At 44.2% G+C, this 22,244-nt stretch overlaps 1 protein-coding gene across 1 annotated transcript; it reads right to left on the bottom strand.

Annotated features, from left to right (window-relative positions):
* Positions 1-94: 94 nt before the first annotated feature.
* RNF34 (ring finger protein 34) lies at positions 95-20,997 on the bottom strand. Its single transcript, XM_082698520.1, has 6 exons — positions 20,825-20,997; positions 7,695-7,913; positions 5,543-5,950; positions 3,952-4,056; positions 3,489-3,690; positions 95-1,053 (listed from the first exon to the last, which is right to left on the bottom strand). Exons 1-6 carry the CDS (start codon positions 20,828-20,830, stop codon positions 863-865), a joined length of 1,131 nt encoding a protein of 376 aa, XP_082554646.1. The 5' UTR covers positions 20,831-20,997; the 3' UTR covers positions 95-862.
* Between the last annotated feature and the right edge of the window lie 1,247 nt (positions 20,998-22,244).

Raw genomic sequence — 22,244 nt, 5'->3', positions numbered from 1 at the left:
TCCTGTGAAGAAGGGAGCCAGACCAGGTGCAGACACCCGTTCGTGCTGTACCCAAGTGAATTAGGAACGGACTAGGACAATGTAAGCAAAACCATTTCTTAAAATCTAATTTTATTCCTAAAGTTCAAATTAGCTAGCGGTAGCACTGAAAATACACTTTCACTATACAAAACAGTGTAAACTGATTACACGTTAATAAAGGATTTAACACACACACACTTCTCTAACGAAAAGAAGCTAGATGCAGCCCTTGCTCTAAAAAGCTGTACCTGAACAGAAACGGACATGTCGAGTCTAAGGCCCCGGCAAGTTGACTACAGAATGTCGGTTGTTCCCAGTTATGTTTAAACGCAGAAATAGCAACAATGTGGAAACTTACATTCATCAAATAGTAGCATTTAAAATCTACATGACTAATAAAGTGAACATTCAGAGGGGCCACTGCTCAGTGTGTACATGTGGGCCACTTGTGGACAGTGACGTCACCCAAAGAGAACAGAAGTTTCAAACATCTGAGTAGTTTAAGTTAAAAATAGGATGAAGGAGAAATAAGAGAACAGGGTAACTGTTCTCCAAAGAGAGCAACAGCTGACGCCGCAAGCGGTCTGACTCCATCAGCGATCACCGACCACGGACACGGGATGGAGCCCCGCGGGACCTGCGAATCTGGCGTGGCCACGGGCTGGCACAGACCAACGTCACCACCACTTAGGAGGGAGCTTTCTGTCCCCAGTTAGTAGTGAAAATAATTTTTAAAAATAGTTTTCGGCCTTTGAACAGTTAAGTTTCCAGTCGCTTCCATACATTGAAATGTCTGGGATGGAGCTTGGGGGCGAGTGTGCCGTTGGGAGGCGCCTGGGCTTCAGGACTTGAACACGTGCACGGCGCGCACCACGTACTGCCGGCAGATGGGACACTCGCTCATGCGCTTGCCGCACTTGGTGCAGGTGACCATATGCCCGCACTCGAGCAGGACGCAGTCGATGACGGCGTCCATACAGATGCGGCAGAGGCGGTCATCTTCCTCATCCTGCAGCTGCAGCCGCTCGCCATCTGAAAGGCAACAGAGAGCTGGGCTGCGGGCACCGCACTGCCTGGCGGGCGCTAAGCCCCGCAGAGCCCGGGGCTGTAGGAGACTTAACCCAGCTTCTCCGCACTTCTGGTCCCTCCACTAGAAATGGCAGTGATAAGGATGCCCACACTTCATGAAGTTTTATGAAGAAGAAATGAGAAATGCTTAGCTTATAGCCAGGTAGGAAAGGCCCAACAAATGTTAGCTACTTACTTCTATTTTATAGCTGTAACTCAAAGTTTACATGATAAGGAGAGATTACTTCTGTAAGTGCAAATGAAGAAACCCAAGGCTGTCCTATACCTGGGCCTCAGAGCACACGAATGGAATTTCCAACCCAACTGTGTGGCCTCGGGAAAAGTCAGTTTTCAGAGCTTCATCTCTACACTGACAGGAAAGTTCTGAAGAGTCATACATCAAGTAGCCTGTACTTGGGGGAAAGTTTAGAAGGATCTCAGAAGCCAGCTGAAGTCTGCCTAACTGTAAGCAGATAGGCCATCCTGGCTCTGTGGCCCAGATTTAGGTTCTAAAAAGATCCAAGCTCTGAATAAGAAAGGTGCTGAAGGAGTTTCAAGAGTTTATGTCGGCCTGAGGTTTGGTCCTAGAGCTACAGACATGGAGGCGTCCCTTTCTACAGGTGGTAGAGGGGACTGATGGGAATGTCATGATTTCAGAAAGAACAGAAATTCAACCCTGACGGGCCAACGGTCTCTGAATTTAAGAGAAATAACAATGCCATGTCCAGACGTTCTTACAAACCGGCGACTGGGGAGAAAGAATTCAAGGGGTAAGACAACGGATGGGCCAGGAGAGAAGACACGGGAGGGCTCCTGAGTAAAACCAGAGTCTAAGCTGTGGTCTCCTCTCCTGCATGGAAGTTTCCTTCCAACTCTTACAAGCTCTGAGCAGAAAGCAGAGGAGCCAGGGTCTGTCAAGGCTATTAGGAAAGGCTACTGGGGTGAATCACACCAGAAGTGCCCGAAGCCAGTCAAACTAGGGAAGATTCCAGCTGTGATCAAAACAAAAGGAGTTTTCCACAGGCCTGGAGACTGGACCCGGGACAGAGTAAGCAGTGAAGTAACTGAAAAAGGCACTTTGGCAAACGTGCGTGTCTTGGCCGCCTCTACCATAAACCCCCGGAGGGTGGGAACGGCCATGCACAACCAGTGCGCGCCCCACACAGTTGTACACACTCTACGCTTACTAAGCAAACGGGCCTCTCCCCTCACCGCCAGAACACCGTTTCCCAGCCACAGCCTGGAAAGGCTCCGAGGATTAAGATTCCTGTGTCTACCCTTGTGGTATCCTCTTAGAAATGGATATGCCAAAATACTTCCTGCATATTCTGGACATAAGTGTTTATCAATAATTGCTGTATTATAATCAGATTTGAAGGGAAAAAAAAAAACCCTCAAGGTGATAAAAGTTAATGATGGGGGCGCCTGGGTGGCTGAGTGGGTTAAGCCGCTGCCTCCAGCTCGGGTCATGATCTCAGGGTCCTGGGATCGAGGCCCGCATCGGGCTCTCTGCTGGCAGGGAGCCTGCTTCCTCCTCTCTCTCTCTCTCTCTCTGCCTGCCTCTCTGCCTACTTGTGATCTCTCTCTGTCAAATAAATAAATAAAATCTTAAAAAAAAAAAAAAGTTAATGATGGGAGAACTGTTTAGATAGTAACATAATAGGGCACCTGGGTGGCTCAGTCGGTTGAGTGTCTTGATGCAGGCCGTGATCCTGGGGCCTGGAATCTACCCACGTGGGGCTTCCTGCTCAGCAGGGAGTCTGTTTTTCCCTCTCCCTTTACCCCTCGCCCTGCTCCTTCTCTCTCAAAACAAACAAACAAAATAGATAGGAACATATTTGTCAGTCTGAACACCACTGAAATCTTTTTTTCTTGCCTATAAACGCTCTATGGTTTGGCCCTAAGGACTTCTGCTCCATGCCTCATCAATACGTAGATCAGGAATTCTTAACCTCAGCTTCCCCAACTCACACAGAAACCTAATACCTAATACCGGATGCTAAGAACTACTTCATTTCTTTGCCTCTAGGGAATGTTTTTTTCCAGTGAGGATTTAAAAGCTACAATTGAGAGAACCTAAGTATTGGCCTGCCAGAAGAATTAGCAGGAAAGTATGCATTTTTACAGAGACAAGGAATTTCATTAGGGTTCTAACAAATTATGGCCAAGAAAACCAGACTGAACAGATGATGACCTAACTCACGTGGCAATGGCGGTCTGAGAGCCAACATCACATAATAAACCTACTACCTAACAGCGACCGATTCAGACGTCCAATTCATTCAATAAAAGGATAGGTAATTTTCTCAAAAAATGTGAGTGACTTCACTGTGACCGAAACAGTTCAATTTGTAAAACTCTGAAGAAGTATAGGGGGAAGAAAGAAAAAGGAAACCTACATGACTTTTGGTTTTCTTCATTCTCTTTGTATAACCGGTTGACTTTCTCCACCAGCTCCCATTTTTCACAACAGCCAGAGTAGTTGACAAAATTCCGAGCCAGGATTTCCTTCAGCTGGCGCACGCTCATTCCTTCTACATCTTCAAGGCTTGACAGGTCAGACAGCGAAGCTCTTACTCGCTTCTTAGAGAGCCCAGGCGTCTGCGATCACAGAGGGCTTCCATCAGCTCCGCTCCCGCAAACCAGACCTTGCGCAGCGAGGGCAACCGCACGCTTCCCTCACCCTCCCGTCGCCACTGGACACTCTTCCCAGACTCATCAGTTCTTCAAGCGCCGTCTCTATCAGGCTACATTCAAACCAGAAGAAAACAGCCCGGGCTAATCTAGCAAGAGTCCACATAGGCACTTTCCCTGCCTGCCCGGCTGGCGTGTCAAGAAAGCGAACTTTACAGGCGCACTCACCTGCTCCTCCAAGTTTTCTTCGTCCTCATCCTCCTCCTCATCATCTTCATCCTCATCTTCTTCATCCTCCTCTTCGGTGTTTGCTGAAGCGATTTCATTTTGTACCTACACATATCGATTGGATTAGGTCAGGAATCCTATTTTCCTAACAGGATTCATCCTGTTTGTCAATATTCAACACTGGAGAAAGACCCTTCCCCCAGATCCTCCCCAAGAATGACCCCAGCACCTGGCGTACTCCATGATGACCTTGGACCTGGAGCACTGCTGCTCCTCCCAAAGAGCTGGGCGCCACATGGTTTCATCAACAACTTACCTTCCGTGAAGTTATCACAGAAGCCAAATTCCTGTGTGTGTGTGAAACCTGACCAGAGTATTAACTCCCTGAGAAAGGCCCCATCGTGAAACACCAAAGCCGTCAGTGTATACAGCTGCCCTGCTTCGTCATCGAGAGCCCTACGCGAGGCTGGTCTACCCAGAGCCTCGAAGATACTGACAGAAGCTAAAGCTCTAAGTTCAGCCCACTCGATCTGAAAGACACCAATCCTACTACAATGCACCCAGACGTTCCGATTCCAAAGAAGGCTTTCTAGACCTCTCGCTGATGGCTGATGCTAGTTCTAGTTCTTAGCAATTCCTCAACAATCGGAGGTGTTCTTTTTCATGAAGCACAGAAAGACCTTCAACTTGGGTTATGTACCTTCTTCCATATCCTTCTCTTCAGACTTTGACCGGAGCTCTACAATAGTTTAGGTCAGTTCCCAATTTCCAATATTCCACCGCACTGGGTCTGAAGCACCATGTTGCAGCACCCAAAGACCCCGACCTTCCAAGCACGGTCATCTACCCAAAAGTGGCACCAAGGTCAGATGTGTCTTGTGTTTGCAAGGCTGTGATGCCAGATCTCATTTGGGAAAATAATATAACTCCCAGGCTGAACTTCTCTAATTTATGACTATTTGGAAAGCAACGAGATTTCCCCTCTGCTTTTAACATCTTTCTTCAGGGAAGAGAATTAAATGTGAAGAGAATTGTTCAAAAAAATCCATTCGGCATTTCAGAATCATTCATACATACAAACTGAATTATTAATTACAAGCCCTTGTGTGTTATTCAATCAGGATGCCCTGATGCACGGGGACAATATTCTGCCCTGGCATTTCTTTGAAATTAGTAGATAATCACACTCTGATGAATTCAGATGGCTTTTTCCCATTATCTAAGTTGGAACAATTTTACTGTAGCAAGCCAACTGGGCATTAGGTTTACTTACACTATTGTGTCCACGGTCACGGACAAATAATCTTGCAAACATTTATACGCTACTTTTCACAGTCATTCCTTCAGCAGTTAGTATTTCACTTAGGAGGAAACTGAAGTAACTAGAGTCAAGAGACCGATGAGCTTCAGACAGCTGACTTTGGGGCTACCCAGCACCTCGGCTCAGAGACTCACAGCGGGAGAGCCTGCACGCACAGTGTGCAGCAGCGTGTGGTACCTCTGCTCCCAAGGGGTTTCTGAAGCCCTAAAGGTCCCACCCTATATGGCCAACGAGCAGTGTCAGGCCCTTGACATAATTATACCCTCATACCTGTGCCAGTGCCCCAGATCCTAAGGTCCGGTCTCCACCCAGAAGGTCTCCCTGAAATGAAGACATGGTAGCAGAAGGGGCTGTATAGTTTGAAAAAAATGAATGTGTAAAAAAGCTAGAAGTCTGGGACCGTGAGGAATTCAGGCTGCTCGTGTCCAGGTCATCCTCAGAGCCCAGGCCGTGGTGGCAGAGAACCAAATCTACCAAGTCTTCTTTCTCTCGACAGGTATCGATTGGGATGTTTCGAAGAATGAGATACTGCCGGAGATCCTTGACTTTTAGTCGCATTAACTGAGGGCGCTGAAAGGCCGTCTCTTGTAGTAAGTGACACGTGGAACATCTACGGAGATTTTCTTGTAAGACTGAACAAACGGAGCAAAAATCCTTCTTGCAGTCACAACACACATGCTAAAGAAAACAGAAAGAAAAGCAGCAGCTAATGATAGCCAGACGCAGGCCACTGTGAAAGCACTAGTGTTCTTTTTGCCTTCTACTGAAATTCAATTTTAGTTTCTAACTTATGAAGTCTCCCAGGGCCCCTGGCTACTCTCAGAGCCACCTTCGTGTTCCAAAAGCCACGAAAATCATAACACGCGCTGCTGAAGCAGTTTGGATGCACAGAAGTTCAAATACAGCCCTTTAAGAAAAACATACACTCTTGTGTTAGTGAATTAAAACCTTTCCACCCCTTGGCGCAAACATGTAATTAGCAGAACAGAGAAGACTTGAACCACGTGGAGCAGAAAGTACAACCACAAACTCTTCCTACTCTTTTCCTATGTCACTTTCCCCACTGAAAGAGAAGCTGAAGCTGGGGTGGGGGGGGGCAGGGAGACCACAGAGGGAAAGAGAAGGGCAAATTATCTCTCAAGGTCATTCAAAGCAAACAGAGGATCTCACTAGTACAGTCATCTGTATCCAACTGAGCCTTCACCACGCTCAGAGCCACAGCGCTCGTAAAGCTCGAAGATGACACTAAGCTGTGGTCCTTTCTGATCGCCGCATCGTTCCCACACGCGAACACCTTGTTCCTGCCGTACTCAGGAGGACTGAACTGACAATCAAAGACTGTGAGACAGCCTCGTAATTTTCTGAGACTGGATCTCAGAAAAAATGACTTTCTTAGAGAAAATAACTGTTTTAGCCCAAGTGTTTTATGCTGAATCCCTACACAGTGGTTGTCTTTCACTAATTTCTTCACTTCCGGTTACGCATGTGGGTAGGGGGCGCCTGGGTGACTCAGCTGGTTGAGAGTCTGCCTTCAGCTCAGGTCATGATCCCAGGATCCTGGGATCGGTCCTGGGATGGAGTCTTGGGCTCCTTGCTCAGCAGGGAGCCTGCTTCTCCCTCTGCCTGTCACTCCCCATGTTTGTGCTCTGTCAAATAAATACAATCTTTAAAAAAAAAAAAAAAAAGAGAGAGAGAATGTGGGTAGGGAAGCACCTGAGTGGCTCAGTTGATTAAGCAACTGCCTTCAGCTCAGGTCACGATCCTGGAGTCCGGGTATCAGGTCCCCCTGCTCAGTGGGGAGCCTGCTTCTCTCTCTGACCCTTTCCCCTCTCATGCTCTCTCTCACTCACTCTCTCCCTAAAAAAAAAAAAAATGTTGGTGGGATACATTTCTTGAAACCTGAGGTCAGTTATAATAAATCATCTCTGAACAAAACTGCAGACTAGTTAAATCTCTTGTTCCAAAACATAAGCATCATCAGGAAGAATCAAAGTATACAGAGCTCAGAAGACAAGAGGCCTGAGCAACATGTGAAACACAGTCAGAACATTTGAGCAGTAATATAGTCCCTTCAACAGAGTACTTTTTTTTTTGTTAAGGATACTATTTATGTATTTGAGAGAGAAAAAGAACATGAGTGTGTGGGGGGGTAAGGGCAGAGGGAGACAGAGATGCAGACTCACCGCTGAGCAGGAAGCCCAATGTGGGGCTCGATCCCAGGACCCTGGAGATAATGACCCAAGCCAAAAGCAGACACCTAACTAACTGACTGAACACCCAGGCACCCCCAGTTAAGTACTTTTCTGAATGGGAAATGGTTAATAACGATTTTTGGTAATTTTAATGAAAAGAAATGATTCGTTAGCATTCAACATATAATTAAGTAATATGTCTTTTGTATATAACATTTCATCCAACTTACCTTCTTTCTAAAGACTGAAAATGAAAGTCCACAGGCTTTGCAAACTATATTGGGCCCTTCCGTAGATGCTGGTGGGTAAGCGGAAAAATCAGAGTTTGGTGCAAATCTGAATGGACCAGTGCCTCCTGCAAATCCTGACTGCTGGCCTCTGACAGCTCCTGTGCCCATGACTTCATTCAGCAGTCCACAGCATGAAGCCCACATAGATGTGGCACCCGCCTGGAAAGGAACACAAGACCACAATTTAAACCTGAGTGGAACCTGGGCTCTCTGGGAACTCAGGGAATGCCGATCTGGAGAAATACATTTGCCCTAAATAACTGAGATTATCCTTCTAAGGAATGAAACTGGTTCATGAATTTTAGGTGTCCATTATAATTCAACATTCGTATACACTACGAGGTGATCACAAGTCTAATTCTCACCCGTCACCATACGGCTGAGCCCCTTCAGCCATTTTACCCTCCTCTTATCCCTTTCCCTTCTGGTAACCAGCAATCTGCTTTATGACTTTCTTCGTTTGTTTTTTAAATTCCACATATTAGTAAGATCATGTAGTATTCTTCCCTCTTTGCCTGACTTGTTTCACTTGGCATCATTCCCTCAAGGTCCACCTGTGTTGCTACAAATGGCAAGATTTCCTCCTTTTTGAAGGCTGGGTAGTATTCCGTTACATGCACCGACGCCCTCTTTTTTATCCGTTCATCCACCAAGGGACACTTGGGTTTTCCTATCTTGATTATAGTGAATAATGCTGCAGTGGACGTAGGGAATGCATAGATCTTTTTGAGTCAGTGTTTTCATATTCTTCAAATAAATACCCCAATGGAATGGTTGGGTTATGGTAGTTCCATTTTCAATTTTTCAAGGACCCTCCATACTGTTTTCCACAGTGGCTACACCAATTTACATTCCCACCAACAGTGCACAAGGGTTCCCATTCCTCCACAGCCTCGCCAACACGTATTATTTCCTGTCTTTTTTATAATAGCCATTCTAATAGGTGTGAGAGGATATCTCACTGTGGTTTTGAGATTATTCTTTGAAGCACTAAAATTTTAAGCTCTTTGGAAAGGTAATTTCTGGTTTTTCGTAGAGTATTTGGAAATGGGGAAACCTGTGACATCATTAAGTAAAAGGAAAAGATACAATATGAACCCAATTTTGTAAAAAAAAAAAAAATCCACATAACACTGAAACAGAGATACATGCACACAGAGAAAAATAACTGGACAGCAATACAGGCTGTGCAACATGCGGGATATGCACACACCAGCACAGCTGTTTGCTGTTTATCTGAAATTCAAACTTGACTGAGCACCCTGTACTCTACCTGGCAATCTTTACCTGGTGGTGATCACTGTACTAGATAGCACCGTCCTACAGGTTAAGGGAGATTTTCCCAGCTATCACTTAGCAAACAGAATATAAATTCAAATTACTTAATTTCATTAAACGTCTGTCCTCTCATTTTTAGCCATGCATAATAAACTATGGCACATATAAATTTAATTTTGAAAAAGTGACTGGGAAAACATCAAAATGTGCACTGAAGCTCTAGGGTTTAATATAACTCTTATAAATCTATTTTCTTTAACCCACTGAGCCACCCAGGTGCCCCTATAAAATCTATTTTCTTGAGTTTTTCTCTACCGCCCAAGATCTTTATAAATACATTACTTTGATGTTAAAAAACTATTTTTAAAAAGCAGTGATCCTATCTTTTCAAACTGAAAATACTAAACATAATTTCTGATGACTGGGTAACAGTAATGACCTTCCAGGGCGTAAGGGCTATTTGTCACCCCACTAAATGACTGGAAATTAGTGTACTGCCTTTGTTTTTCTCTTGTCTCTTGCCTCCTGTCTCTCACCACTGCTCACCTTATACTCACCTCCAGCAACCAGTTTCCTTTTTTACTGCAGACTCAGCAACCGGATAACCAAGCTGGTCAGAAGTACATATGAAAATGTATTTTCAGTGAGCACTCAAGGCACTTTCCCATGCGAAGGTATAAGAGCTATAGTGTTTGGAACTAGTGAGCTTTTACTCCTTGTCCTGATTCTTAAACACATTCTAGACTCTAGATTATGCGATAGGTAATGAAGTCCAGGTAGGTGAGATGTGATTTAGTTAAAATGGCAACATAGTTCCATACTTCATTATCTAACTCTATCAAACATTTACTTTGTCCAACAAGTTCTTCAGAAACTTTTTTTAAAAAACAACCTTTAAGGGCTATTCAGAATGCTATAGAAGACTCATGCTATTCTTGCTACTTCCCACACATAATGCTATATTAAATATAGGGGAAGGAGAAGGTAAAGCAATAAGAAACCACAATACAGGGTTCAAACTGTCTCAAGTCTCAGGGTCACTGACTTGAGTATTACATAGCTTCGTACCCTATAATTCTAGAGAAACAGTGATGCCTTTAAAAGTCAGGTTAAATTATAATTAATAGTTCGCACCTCTAAATAAATATATACCTCAGACTCTAGAGACATGATGTTTAAACATAAAAGCATGAAAATCCAGATTAAGTTCGTTTAAAGTGGGTGTTCTTCTTTGCGGTGAGCACATAACGTACAGAGGTGTCGAGTCATTACATTACACACCTGAAGCTAAGGTAATGCTGTATGTCGACTACACTTCAATAAAAACTTTTAAAATTAATTTTTTTAAAAGTGTTCTTTTAGGGGCGCCTGGGTGGCTCAGTCATTGGGCATCTGCCTTCGGTTCTGGTCATGGTCCCCAGGGTCCTGGGATCGAGCCCCGAGTCAGGCTCCCTGCTCAGCCGGGAGCTTGCTTCTCCCTCTCCCTCTCCGCCTGCTTGTGCTCTCTCTCTCCCCTTCTCTCCTGTCAAATAAATAAATAAAATCTTTTTTTTTTTTTTAAGTGTTCTTTTAGCAAAAGATTCATCCTCAGAACTTTAAACGATGAGCTGCTGGAAGGCCTGACTGACTCAATCAGTGGAAATATGTGACTCTGGATCTCAGGGTCATAAGTTCGAGCCCCACATTAGACACAGAGATTACTTAAAAATATAAAAAAAAAAAGGGTGAGCTCTTAAAACTGAAAATGTTTTTACAAATTCAATTTGTGGGGCACCTAGGTGGCTCAGTTGGTTAAGCATCTGCCTTGGCTCAGGTCATGATCTCGGGGTCCTGGGATCGAGCCCTCTCCAAATCAGACTCCTTGCTCAGGTCGGAGCCTGCTTCTCCCTCTCCTTCTGCCCATCCCCCCAGCCCTGACTTGTGTTCACACTCTCTCACTCAGTCAAATAAATAAAATCTTTAAAGAATAAAATAAAAATTCAATTTGCAGTACACCTGAAACTAACTAATATAACACTGTTAATTATACTAGAATTTAAAAAAAAAAAATGGTTTTCAAGTTTGCCATTGTGGGGGGGATTCAACTTATACATATCATTTTTGGGGGTGAAAACACCTCAACTGCAGAAACTACCACTGGAATAAACTCTTCTTCATTCTAGTTTAAAGTAGCAGTTTTTGGTGCAGTTTTGGTGCGCTTCGGCTTCCTGCTGATCTAGGTAGGACTAGCACTACCTAAACTAACACTACTAAAGCTGTGTTGGCTTTTATCTCCTTTCTGATTCCCAGTGATGCTGCCTCCCGGACTCACCTGCAAGTTCCTTGTGAATACAACTCCCTTCTTCTACAACATCTAGCTCGATCACCATGACTAATAAGAACTGTCTAACAGGTTTCTTTGCATTACCTTTTTACGGTAATGTAACATCAAATTTTGCATGCCGCCTAGAAAGATCCAATTGTGACTAGTCGAGAAAGTATTACAGGTAAAAAGGATTCTGGCCCAGCAGGCAAGAAATCTCAAATGATACTTACAAGCAGCACTGTCACAGCTCGTTCTACCAGAAAGCAGTTTTCCAATGAGAGTTAAGGAAGAATACACATTTTCAAACTCTATTAATGAGTATAATCATTAAAATTCTAAGCTGAAAATATTCACAGCTCTAGTAAAGGGAAAAGGAGGATTTATTTTGGGAAAACAGGTAAAATCTCTATACAGGCATCAATACTGGAGAGTCCCAATTTCATCCCATTCCTTGTTTCTATAAAGGGGAGAGAATTTCCTCTTCAGAAGGAGAGGAAGTGAAAACAGTGAAAGGAAAAACAGTGACAAGGAACACTCCTACCTTCTTTCGGGCATCTCATTACAAAATAAAAAACAAAGCTCAAGCCAACTCCTAAAGTGCTGTCCCAGGCAAAAACATGTTGCTACAACCTAATATTTGGCATAACTCAGCCAAAGACCATAGCAAAGGGAAAGAGGAAACATATGAAAAGACCTAGGTCTCAGCTTCATGAGATCTGTGAACTTAGACACAATCTCCCAACATGAAAATACTCAACATCACACTCACGGGTAAACCTACGTATGTGTACTGTTACCCTCTAATGATAGCGTTTGCAACACCCCAGTCTTCTTCTAAGTTCAGAAATTTGAAATCGTGGAAGCTCCAGTCACTAGTTTTATTTGAAGTACCTTTCTTTCACATCCAGCATATTTTATTTTTATTTATTTTTTTTTAAAGAATTTATTTATTTATTTGACAGAGAGAGATCACAAGTAGGCAGAGAGGCAGGCAGAGAGAGAGAGGAGGAAGCAGGCTCCCTGCTGAGCAGAGAGCCTGATGCGGGGCTCGATCCCAGGACCCTGGGATCATGACCTGAGCCGAAGGCAGTGGCTTAACCCACTGAGCCACCCAGGCGCCCCCCACATCCAGCATATTTTAAAAAATCCATTCCATTCCCTGCTAAGCCCCTTGTTTTCTGGCAACCCAGGGCTAAAATGAAAGTGATTTCTTTGGTGATTTGAGCCTTCCCGACTGCTTGGGAGCAAGTATTTTCAGGTACCACAGCAGCTTCTGTCAAGGTCTCTTGATAGGAAATTACACAGGCCTGTGAAGTGGCTCACAAAGTCATGGTTGGCCTCAACAAGGGAGCCTTAAGAAATCCTGATGCCTGGGTCCCACCCCAGATACACTGACCTAACTGGTCTGGGGTATATAGCCTGAGGCATCAGATTTTTTTTTTTTTTTAAGGGATTGCCACCCCCAACATGGGGCTCAAACTCACAATCCCGAGACCAAGAGTCCACATACTCCACAGAGTGTGCCAGTTGGGTGTCCCCAGAATTTTTTTTTAAAGTTCCGCAAGTGATTTGTATTACAGTGAAGGTTAAAGGGTGAACAACCGCTCGGTTTAGGTGCCCTCTTCCTGCCTACATGGTTTTAGCTGAAGATCACTCAGCAGAATGCCGATTAGAAGGGGCTGTGGTTACTTCCTGTTCCTCTTATAGTTCCAGGAGCAAGACGTTAGCCAAACGCTCCCCACAACCTGTCGACAATTTTTCCCCATAGGAGTGGGTCATGTCTCCAGTGATGCTTCTCCCTCTATAGTCTCCCCTAATCCCTTCAGAAAGGCTTGGCTGTGGGCACCTGGGTGGCTCAGTGCATTAAAGCCTCTGCCTTCAGCTCAGGTTATGATCCCAGGGTCCTGGGACTGAGCCCCGCATCCGGCTCTCTGCTCAGCAGGGAGCCTGCTTCCTCCTCTCTCTCTGCCTCCCTCTCTGCCTACTTGTGATCTCTGTCAACTAAATAAAATAAAATCTTTAAAAAAAAAAAAAAAAAAAGAAGGAAAGAAAAGAAAGGTTTGGCTGAGTTTCTAACCATCTCATGGTTTCTTAAATTAGTTCCTTTCCACATATTGGCCTGGAACTTTTGCTTAAATTAGTTCCTTTCCACATATTAGCCTGGAACTTTTGCTGAAATTGGTACCTTCCTTCATTTTTCATTTATTCCCTCATTTTATTTACTCTTGGCTTTCGGGCCTTAACTTTTTATTTCCTAACTTATTCCTCTACATGTTTTGTGTGATATCTCTGATCCTAGGAAAGACAGTGATTTCTGGGACAAAACCCACCATCATTCAAACTATTTTTGTCCTTCATCTCCAAGTTGAAGAATCCACTCACAAGAGGGCTCTCGCCAGGTCTGGTTGGGCTCCATCTCCCTGCCACCCCTTTAGTAGGTTTCATCTTCTAGCACTTCCCTGTCAAGTCCCAATTTCCTAAATGTTTTCTGCATGTCCCCTCAGGGCACAGGTATCCCTACCTCACAACCATCACCTTCACATTCACTTAAAAAGAATGCTTGAAGTGTCCTATACCAATCTTTCCCTTCTCAACTGTCCAAATTTTGTTACTACTTGACATGACAGTCCCAAATTTCAAGTGACAGAATCTATTAAAGCAATTAGGAAACTATTTCAGAGAGCACTGACCCAAAAGTTTACTGAATGTGGGATCTTCAAGGGGGTGTGGAGAGGGAACCTGCCAGCTGATCCTCTGAGCTCCTGACTCTGCCTCTATTTCCTTGGAGCCCAGTTACCAGATCTTGTAAGGTAATAGCCAAAAAGCTTTTCCCCTTTTGCATCTTCCCTTTAAAAGTTTTAGAGACCCGGGTTCAGGTTCCTTCCCTCTGTCTTTCCCATGCTTTAAGACCTTCCACCAGTTTAAGCAGCCTGCATTCCCTTCTTTTGTCTTTTACTCACTCTCTGCTCACCTTCTGATGGTAAGATTGAAACACTTTCCAAACTATTCCATTTCCTCCTAGATTTTCTGGGCAAACCTAATTCCTTAGACAGTGCAGAAGGCACTGCCCTTTGGCTTCTAAATTTGTAGTAAATTGAGTTGTTGCCCTGCCCTGATTCCAAGCGCAAGGTATGGTGACCTTTGTGTGATTAAAAAAAAAAAAGCTACACCCTTTCCATGAGTGATCCAAAGCCAAAGTTTGGATCTCTAAAAACTACAGTAATGATCTGGGCTTATGTGACTAACAATTCTAAATCCTACTTGGAACCATGGCTGACAGCAGGACTTGACGGGCTAAACCACATGAATCTAAGAGATTGGAAAGAACAATCTGTAAAGATGGCTACGTTTCCTTCCTGGACCATAAATGTAGTTCAAAAATGGAGAATAACTGAATAAGGCAACCATCTACCTATGCCTGGCACAAAACTAACTCAGAGAACTTAGTGGTTGGCAGTTTATTTTCTATCCACCAATGACTAGTGAAAAATAAATGGATTTTCATAATCTAATTTCCTACATACCACCATAGGCCAAAATTACGGGACATGGCCTGCCTGGCTTGTATTAGTCAGAACAAGGTATCACATTAAAAGCATACATGGCCCATGGTAAAAAATCAAATTCTAAAGCTTCCTGTCCAGTCTGGCCCAGACACCTAGATGTCCTCAAGTTATTCTGGGATCCAATGCCAGTTCTTGTGTTTTTTCCAAAGCCAGTGCACCAAGATCATAGGGGGGCAGTAACTACCTTTTTTTGTACTCCCAGTTTGAAACTAATTAAGAAATAATGCAAACAGTAGTTTAAATGTAAAAGCATACCTTTAGCTCTACAGCCCATCAGTCCTGATAACAGACCAGTAACCAGCAAAACTGACCAACAGAAGCTTAGCATGGAGTTGACCAGAATGCTATCACCCCATAGGAAGACAGACCTGAGTAGGTCCCAGAAAGTGCTGTTTGGCTCCTATACTAACACTCACCAACATATTTCTCTTCTTTCTCTGATAGCATAAAGGCTGAAAGTGTTTGTCCTATATTGTTTCTTCCTAGAGGATGAATCAGAAAGTCTCTCCCCTCTGCAGGAATATAAAGGAGGGAAGGGGAATATATTCACAAGCCTAAACAATTTGCGTGCGAGTGGGACTGAGTTTCCACTGCTGTGACATTTGTTTCCATGATACACCACCAATATTACAAGCACTCTCTCAGATTCCTCGGTCAGATTCACACAACATAAGTCCATTCTGAATCACCATCTTAGTCAACAAAACCAAGAGAAAATGTGTTGTTTCTTTGCAAGAATGATAACCAAGCATCACTCTGGCACAGTGCCAGTTTTCAAATGGCCTCAAGGTTCAACCATCTTTTTGTGTAGGTGTGTGTGTTTGTGTGTGATCTAATGTGCTTTATTTTTTAAGATTTTATTTATTTATTTGACACAGAGACAGCGATCACAAGTAGGCAGAGAAGCAGGCAGAGAGTGGGGAACAGGCTCCCTGCTCAATGAGGGGCTCGATCCCAGGACCCTGAGATCATGACCTGAGCTGAAGGCAGAGGCTTAACCCACTGAGCCACCCAGGTGCTTTTAGAATCCCTATGGGGGGGGGGGATAATTCCAAAACGCTCAATTTTTAAAAGTTTGCTACAAGTTTTGAATCCTATTCTAAACCACATCAGGATGTGATCCCTTTTAATAATTCCACCAAATATTATAATAACCAGGCAAACTAGAATGAATAAGAAAAGCCATGCTGGGGAACCTGGGTGGCTCAATTGGTTGGTTAAGTGTCTGCCTTCACCTCAGGTCATGATCCCAGGATCCTCCAACAGAGCCCCATGTTGGGCTCCCTGCTCTCTGCCTGCTGCTCCCTCTGCCTGTGCGCTTGTGTGCCCATACTCTCAAAAATGGATAAATAAAATCTTTAAAAAAAAAAGAAAAAGCCATGCCGGTTTCCATGAAGATTAAATGACAATCAATGAGAAAGTTCATGGATTTGAAAACAGCAGAAAACTAATGATCATATTCTAATACTTTTTTTTTTAAGTAAGCTCTCCACCCAATATGGGGGTGGAGAACTCACGACTCTAAGAGTCACATCCTCTACTGAGCCAGCTAGGTGCCCCTATGTTATTTCCTTTGATTAAAATAGGTAAAGAGGGGCGCCTGGGTGGCTCAGTGGGTTAAGCCGCTGCCTTCGGCTCAGGTCATGATCTCAGGGTCCTGGGATCGAGTCCCACATCAGGCTCTCTGCTCAGCAGGGAGCCTGCTTCCTCCTCTCTCTCTCTCTGCCTGCCTCTCCAACTACTTGTGATTTCTCCTGTCAAATAAATAAATAAAATCTTAAAAAAAAAAATAGGTAAAGAGCAATAATAATAATGCCATCTCCTAAGAGTTGCTTGTCATAACTCTAAATTAAATATAATACCGTATACAGCTACCTTAAAGAAAAACCTCCAAATTTCAAATTCAAGAGTATTAATTTTCTTGGATGTTGTATGAAGCTTCTAGGACCAGGCAGGAATTCAGTTCTTCCAATAATGAAAGCTTCCTTGGAGAATTCACTCACCATATGTGTTATTTTCAATTCCAAACAACTTTGTTTGCTAAAAGTCAATGTCCTTGTGTTAAGCAACATGAAAAGATGTTTCAAACCTCAGCACCAGTGATAGAAAAAAATAAATTTTAAAAAATAAAGTTGAAATTTCAATTAGTTTAAACTTTCCTACAGAACTTAGGAATAACAAAAGAAACAAAGCAAAGCAGAAGAAACAGTTGAGAAATTGAGATAATTATAAAAAGCATTTAACCTATTTAGAGCCACTTTTTTTTTTTTTTTAAGATTTTGTTGATCTGACAGAGACAGCGAGAGAGGGAGTACAAGCAGGGGGAGTACGAGGAGAAGTAGGCTTCCTGCTGAGCAGGGAGCCTCATGTGGGGGCTCAATCCCAGGACCCTGGGATCATGACCTGAGCTGAAGGCAGGCGCTTAATGACTGAGCCACCCAAGTGTCCCTATTTACAGCCACTTGAGAAGAATATGCTCCTTAAAATGTGAAAGCAGGGACGCCTGAGTGGCTCAGTTGGTTAAGCAGCTGCCTTCGGCTCAGGTCATGATCCCAGCGTCCTGGGATCGAGTCCCACATCGGGCTCCTTGCTCAGCAGGGAGCCTGCTTCTCCCTCTGCCTCTGCCTGCCATTCTGTCTGCCTGTGCTCGCTCTCTCCCCATCTCTCTCTCTGATAAATAAATAAAATCTTAAAAAAAAAAAAATGTGAAAGCATCTCTTATTGAAACTGCTGCCTCAACTGAAATAAAATTTGCAAGAAACTCTACCTTTTACATTACCAAATAATCAGACCATATACCACAAAGGAGGAAATTCTACATCGTAAATTCTTTCTCTCATACAATCTGGACATTAAGCAGGCTGCAAAAACAGATGTTGATCTTAAAAATGCATATTTTTTGGTAGGAAATTTGGCCAAACTGATAGATGGATTTTTAGAGTAAGGTGTTCTGGAGATCATAAATATTACCTTCCTCTTATTTGGGTTTTGTTTTGTTTTTAAATAGTATACCTGATCCTTAGCACCACTCCCCCACCTTTCAGAGAAAAACAAAAAACAAAAAACAAACAAACAAAAAAACACCGCCAAGGAAATTATGTCCAACAGATTTCTTTCTCCTTAATTTTTATTTTGAACTTGAAAGAATGAACATGATTAGTACAATCAGGGGTGTGCTCAATATAAATATGGAAAAACACGAAGGAGGGTTAAATCAATATAGGACACCAATTTGGGTTTTTAAAACCCCTTAGAGGGAATTAATTAGATGCTATTCTAAGGTTAAACAGTTACTTGAGTTTTTGAGAGGCAAAACTTACTTCAAAACATCAGTTTGTAAGCAAACAAGTTAAAGGAAGAAAGTAAGTACCCATTCTACACATACTAAAATCAGCTACTCCTGGGGTTGAGTGAAGATGTAATTTTCTTTTTTTTTTTTAAAGATTTTATTGAGAGAGATCACAAGTAGGCAGAGAGGCAGGCAGAAGGAGAGGGGGAAGCAGACTCCCCGCTGAGCTGAGAGCCCGATGAAGAGCTTGATCCCAGAACCCTGAGATCATGACCTGAGCTGAAGGCAGAGGCTTAACTCACTGAGCCACCCAGGCACCCCAAGATATAATTTTCTGATTGTTTAACTCTCAAAAGTAATTTTAATTCACCTGAAAGAAGTGCTTGCTTCAGTGAACTTCACATGTTAGGATTTCCATGGCATCAGGAATCACTGACCCTGCCCAGAAATCTACAGATGAGCATGTCCACAATTAATTTCAATTTTAAACAAAGTTAAATAATAAACAATAGGGGCACCTGGGTGGCTCAGTGGGTTAAAGCCTCTGCCTTCTGCTCAGGTCGTGATCCCAGGGTCCTGGGATCAAGCCCCACATGGGGGGTGTGGCGAGGGGGGTGTCTCTGCTCAGCAGGGAGCCTGCTTCCCCACTCTCTCTGCCTACCTGCCTCTCTGCCTACTTGTGATCTCTCTGTCAAATTAAAAAAAAAAAATTAAAAAATAAACAATAGCACAAATCCTGTATTTCAGGAATCCACTTTCCATAAAAACATAAATGAAAAGCAGCTATCTTCGTAATAGTCCTCTTGCACAGACTGGTGTCTATTTTTTGCTTCATAAAGTATGTTATCTTTTCTACATTTTCAACTACCACCAAACTTTTTTTCTAAAATGTCAACTCAGAAAGCACAGTCTTCCACATAAATTGATTTTAAAGAACTTGATTAAAAATTTCAACACTGGAGATGCATGGGTGGCTTAGGTCATGATCCCAGGGTCCTGGTATGGAATCCCACATGGGGCACCTTGCTCCGTGGGGAGTCTGCTTCTGCCTCTGCCTGAGACTCCCTCTGCAAGTAAATAAATAAAATCCTTAAAACAACAAAAAAAATTTTTTTAATTTCAACACTGGACCTGTCAATACTTTCCTCTTTCTACACCTACTTCATTGATGGGTCACAAAGTTAATACTAAACAAGATACTGACATTCTTTGAGGCCATATGTATATATATGCATACATATATGTGTGTGTATACATATAAAGATATATATAAAGATCCCTGTTTTGTTTCTGAATCTTAACACAGCAAGATGATGGTTTGCAGCACAGAAAGCTAGTTTTAGATATGTTAATATCTAGTACCTTCGTACTTTAACACACAGTTCAAAAAGTTTCCTATTTCCAAAAATCTTGTTTACTGAGGCCAGAAATATCCTTTTTTGCTCTTTAGCATTTTGCTTTTGATACCTAATGTCATATTCTGCTTTGTAACATGGTTACCTGAGAAAGTCTCTTCTCTTGATTGGCAAACTCCTAAAAGGTGAGATCGCATTTTCAATTACTCCAACTCGGCAAGTCTCCCTCTCACTAACACAAAGGAACTCTTCGAGAAAATATCTGCTGAATTTCTCTAGCCACTTGGCACTCCCTGTCAATCTTCCACAGCAAATTTCTGAGGCTCTGTGAGGGTAGTTTTAAGCTAGCAGTTCACTCTGTTAGTTCCCTTACCCGCAACAAACACGCCTCTTCACAGGGATGAAAGAAATCGTCTGGGTCTGAAAGAGTATCACTTGACGACTCACCCCACTTGGTTTGAGTTCAGCCGATGATGAATCAATACCTGAATTGACTGTCGTACACAGAGCTCTTTAGAACTCCGAGATCAAGTTGAGAAAATCAGCTCCCAAAAGTAGGCCAGAATCCCCCCCCCTTCCCCCTTTTCTTAAACTTCTCACTCACTGATGCTCCCACGCTCTCACACCCACCTTGAAGAACTCAAGCTGTCAAATTACTTGCTGCGTACCTAGTGGCGATGGAGACACATCTAGTTTGCTAGCGCTCTAGGTCACGGCCCCAATAACAAGCCTACGCAGAAATCCTTCAGAAGGGTGGGCTCCCCGCCCGGAGGCATTTCTAACCTGTTAGCCTAGCCCCAGCCTCACGACTCCCCGCACTACTCTTCGTCCCTTCGTCCTGCAGTCTCCGTCCTGCGACAGTCCCGTAGTGTTCCCGACATTTGGGTTAGTTCAAGGACTCGGGGCGGGAGAGGGCACGCTGTGGGCAAAGGGATGGAGAGCTGAGGCGGGAACCAGGGGGTCTGCTTGAAGCCCCCGAGGAAGCGGAAGGGCCAAGAGCAAAGACGGGCCCACCAGGCTTGAGCGCGGGGGGCCGCCCGGCCTCTCCCCCCTCCTCAGGCTCGCTGAAGGGAGCCGCTGTGGGAGCTGGAGAGGTCCTGGAGACCAGGATCTCCGCTCTGGGCTGGTCAGGGCCCGGATGCCGGCCCGGGACGTCCCCCAGCGGAGCTCTCCGAGTGCCTGCGGGGAGAACCGCTGAGGCTAAAGGAAGGCACTTCAGGCTCTCCGGCCAGTTAGGAGAGGCGAGGAGGAACTGCCCGGCCCCACCGGCCCCTCACCTTCATGGCCGCGACCGCCGCGTCTCGGTCGGCTCTACCGGGGAACTAAGCACCATAGCAGCTCCTCGAACAGCCGCCCTCCTGCCTTCTGGGCGGCGATTACGGCACCTCCCGCGGCGACCGAGCGTCCCGACGTAGGGGCGTAGTCACGCCCGCCTCGCGCCCCCGGGAAGATCGCCGAGCGGCGGCCGCGGCGGCCAATCCGAAGCCAACGCTCTGGGGGCTGGTCACCAGAGCCAATGAAAAGGAGGGAATGGGGCGGGGCCTTTGGGCTGCCGGGTAGGCGGAGGAAGACTCCATTCCATCCAGAGCGGTGATGGGCGGGCCTGGGCGTGGCGGGAGGCGCCCGCAGGGACTGGTTTCTTGGTTGGGTCGCTGAAGTAGGAGTCGGCGTTCCTTGAGGAACCCGTATGCTGGAGATTTAGCTTTGAGGTTAGGTGGTCAAGTTTCCAGGGCAATGAAGGCAGGAAGGGGCGTGGTAAATTTGAAAACACCGGTTGGTTTGAAGGTTTTATTCTTTTCTTTCTTTCTTTTTTTTTTTTTTAAATAGCCGTCAGAACCGGGCCTCGGATTTCCTCCGGGCTGTTCAAACCGCTCACACTCGGTAATGACCTTAGGTCTCCTCTCTGGAGGGTCGGGTGAGCAGCGGCAAGCTACGCACTCTAAGACGCGGCTCTAATAACAAGCTTTTATTGAAAACACTTAAACCAACGGTTCTCAAATCCCAGCTGCCCTTTTAGAGCGACGTTCAAAATAACCAAATCCTAATCCTGACACGACGAGGGGATTCAGATGAGCCCTTGGAATTGACTTTATGTGAACACAGAAAATTGAGGTGGTAAAATAAAGTATCGATTTCTTCAGCCCGACTGGATGACACTCAGTTGGTTTTGCTTTACTACGTCTCCCCTCTTAAATCCACCAGTATTTAAAGAAAGAGACATGAAGATGTCCATTCACTCACCTCTCGTAGGACCTAAGACTGTTCTGTTTCTTTTTAATAGGTTTACTTATATGCACTATGTCAGATTAAATAAAACAAAGGGACTTCGCTTCCTTCGGCTGCAAGAATACTAATTTTTTAGGTTACATTTTGGCGTACTTAATGTTTAACTTCTTATAATATACTCCTGAATTTTCTTCCTTGGGGAAAAAAAAAATGCAAAGAAAGACTTTCATTCACCATGTTGGAGCAGTAGCTGAGCTCCATTGAGAAAGAGTATTAATTTATTCTTCTAATGATCTAGGCACAAAGATACTCAATAAAAACTTGCAGGTGGAACAAAGCTGTAATTCTCCCAACTAAGAAAAGGAAGCTGCAGGCTTGCCTCAAAGTTAAAGAATAAGCAGGTGAAGGGGCACCTGGGTAGCTCAGAAGGTTAAGCCTCTGCCTTCTGCTCAGGTCATGATCCCAGGGTAC

This window comes from Mustela nivalis (genome assembly GCF_964662115.1).
Source record: "Mustela nivalis genome assembly, chromosome: 14".
In the NCBI taxonomy this organism is placed as follows: Eukaryota; Metazoa; Chordata; class Mammalia; order Carnivora; family Mustelidae; genus Mustela; species Mustela nivalis.
The sequence above is the reverse complement of the archived record's forward strand: the minus strand, read 5'-3'. Positions and strand labels throughout refer to the sequence as shown.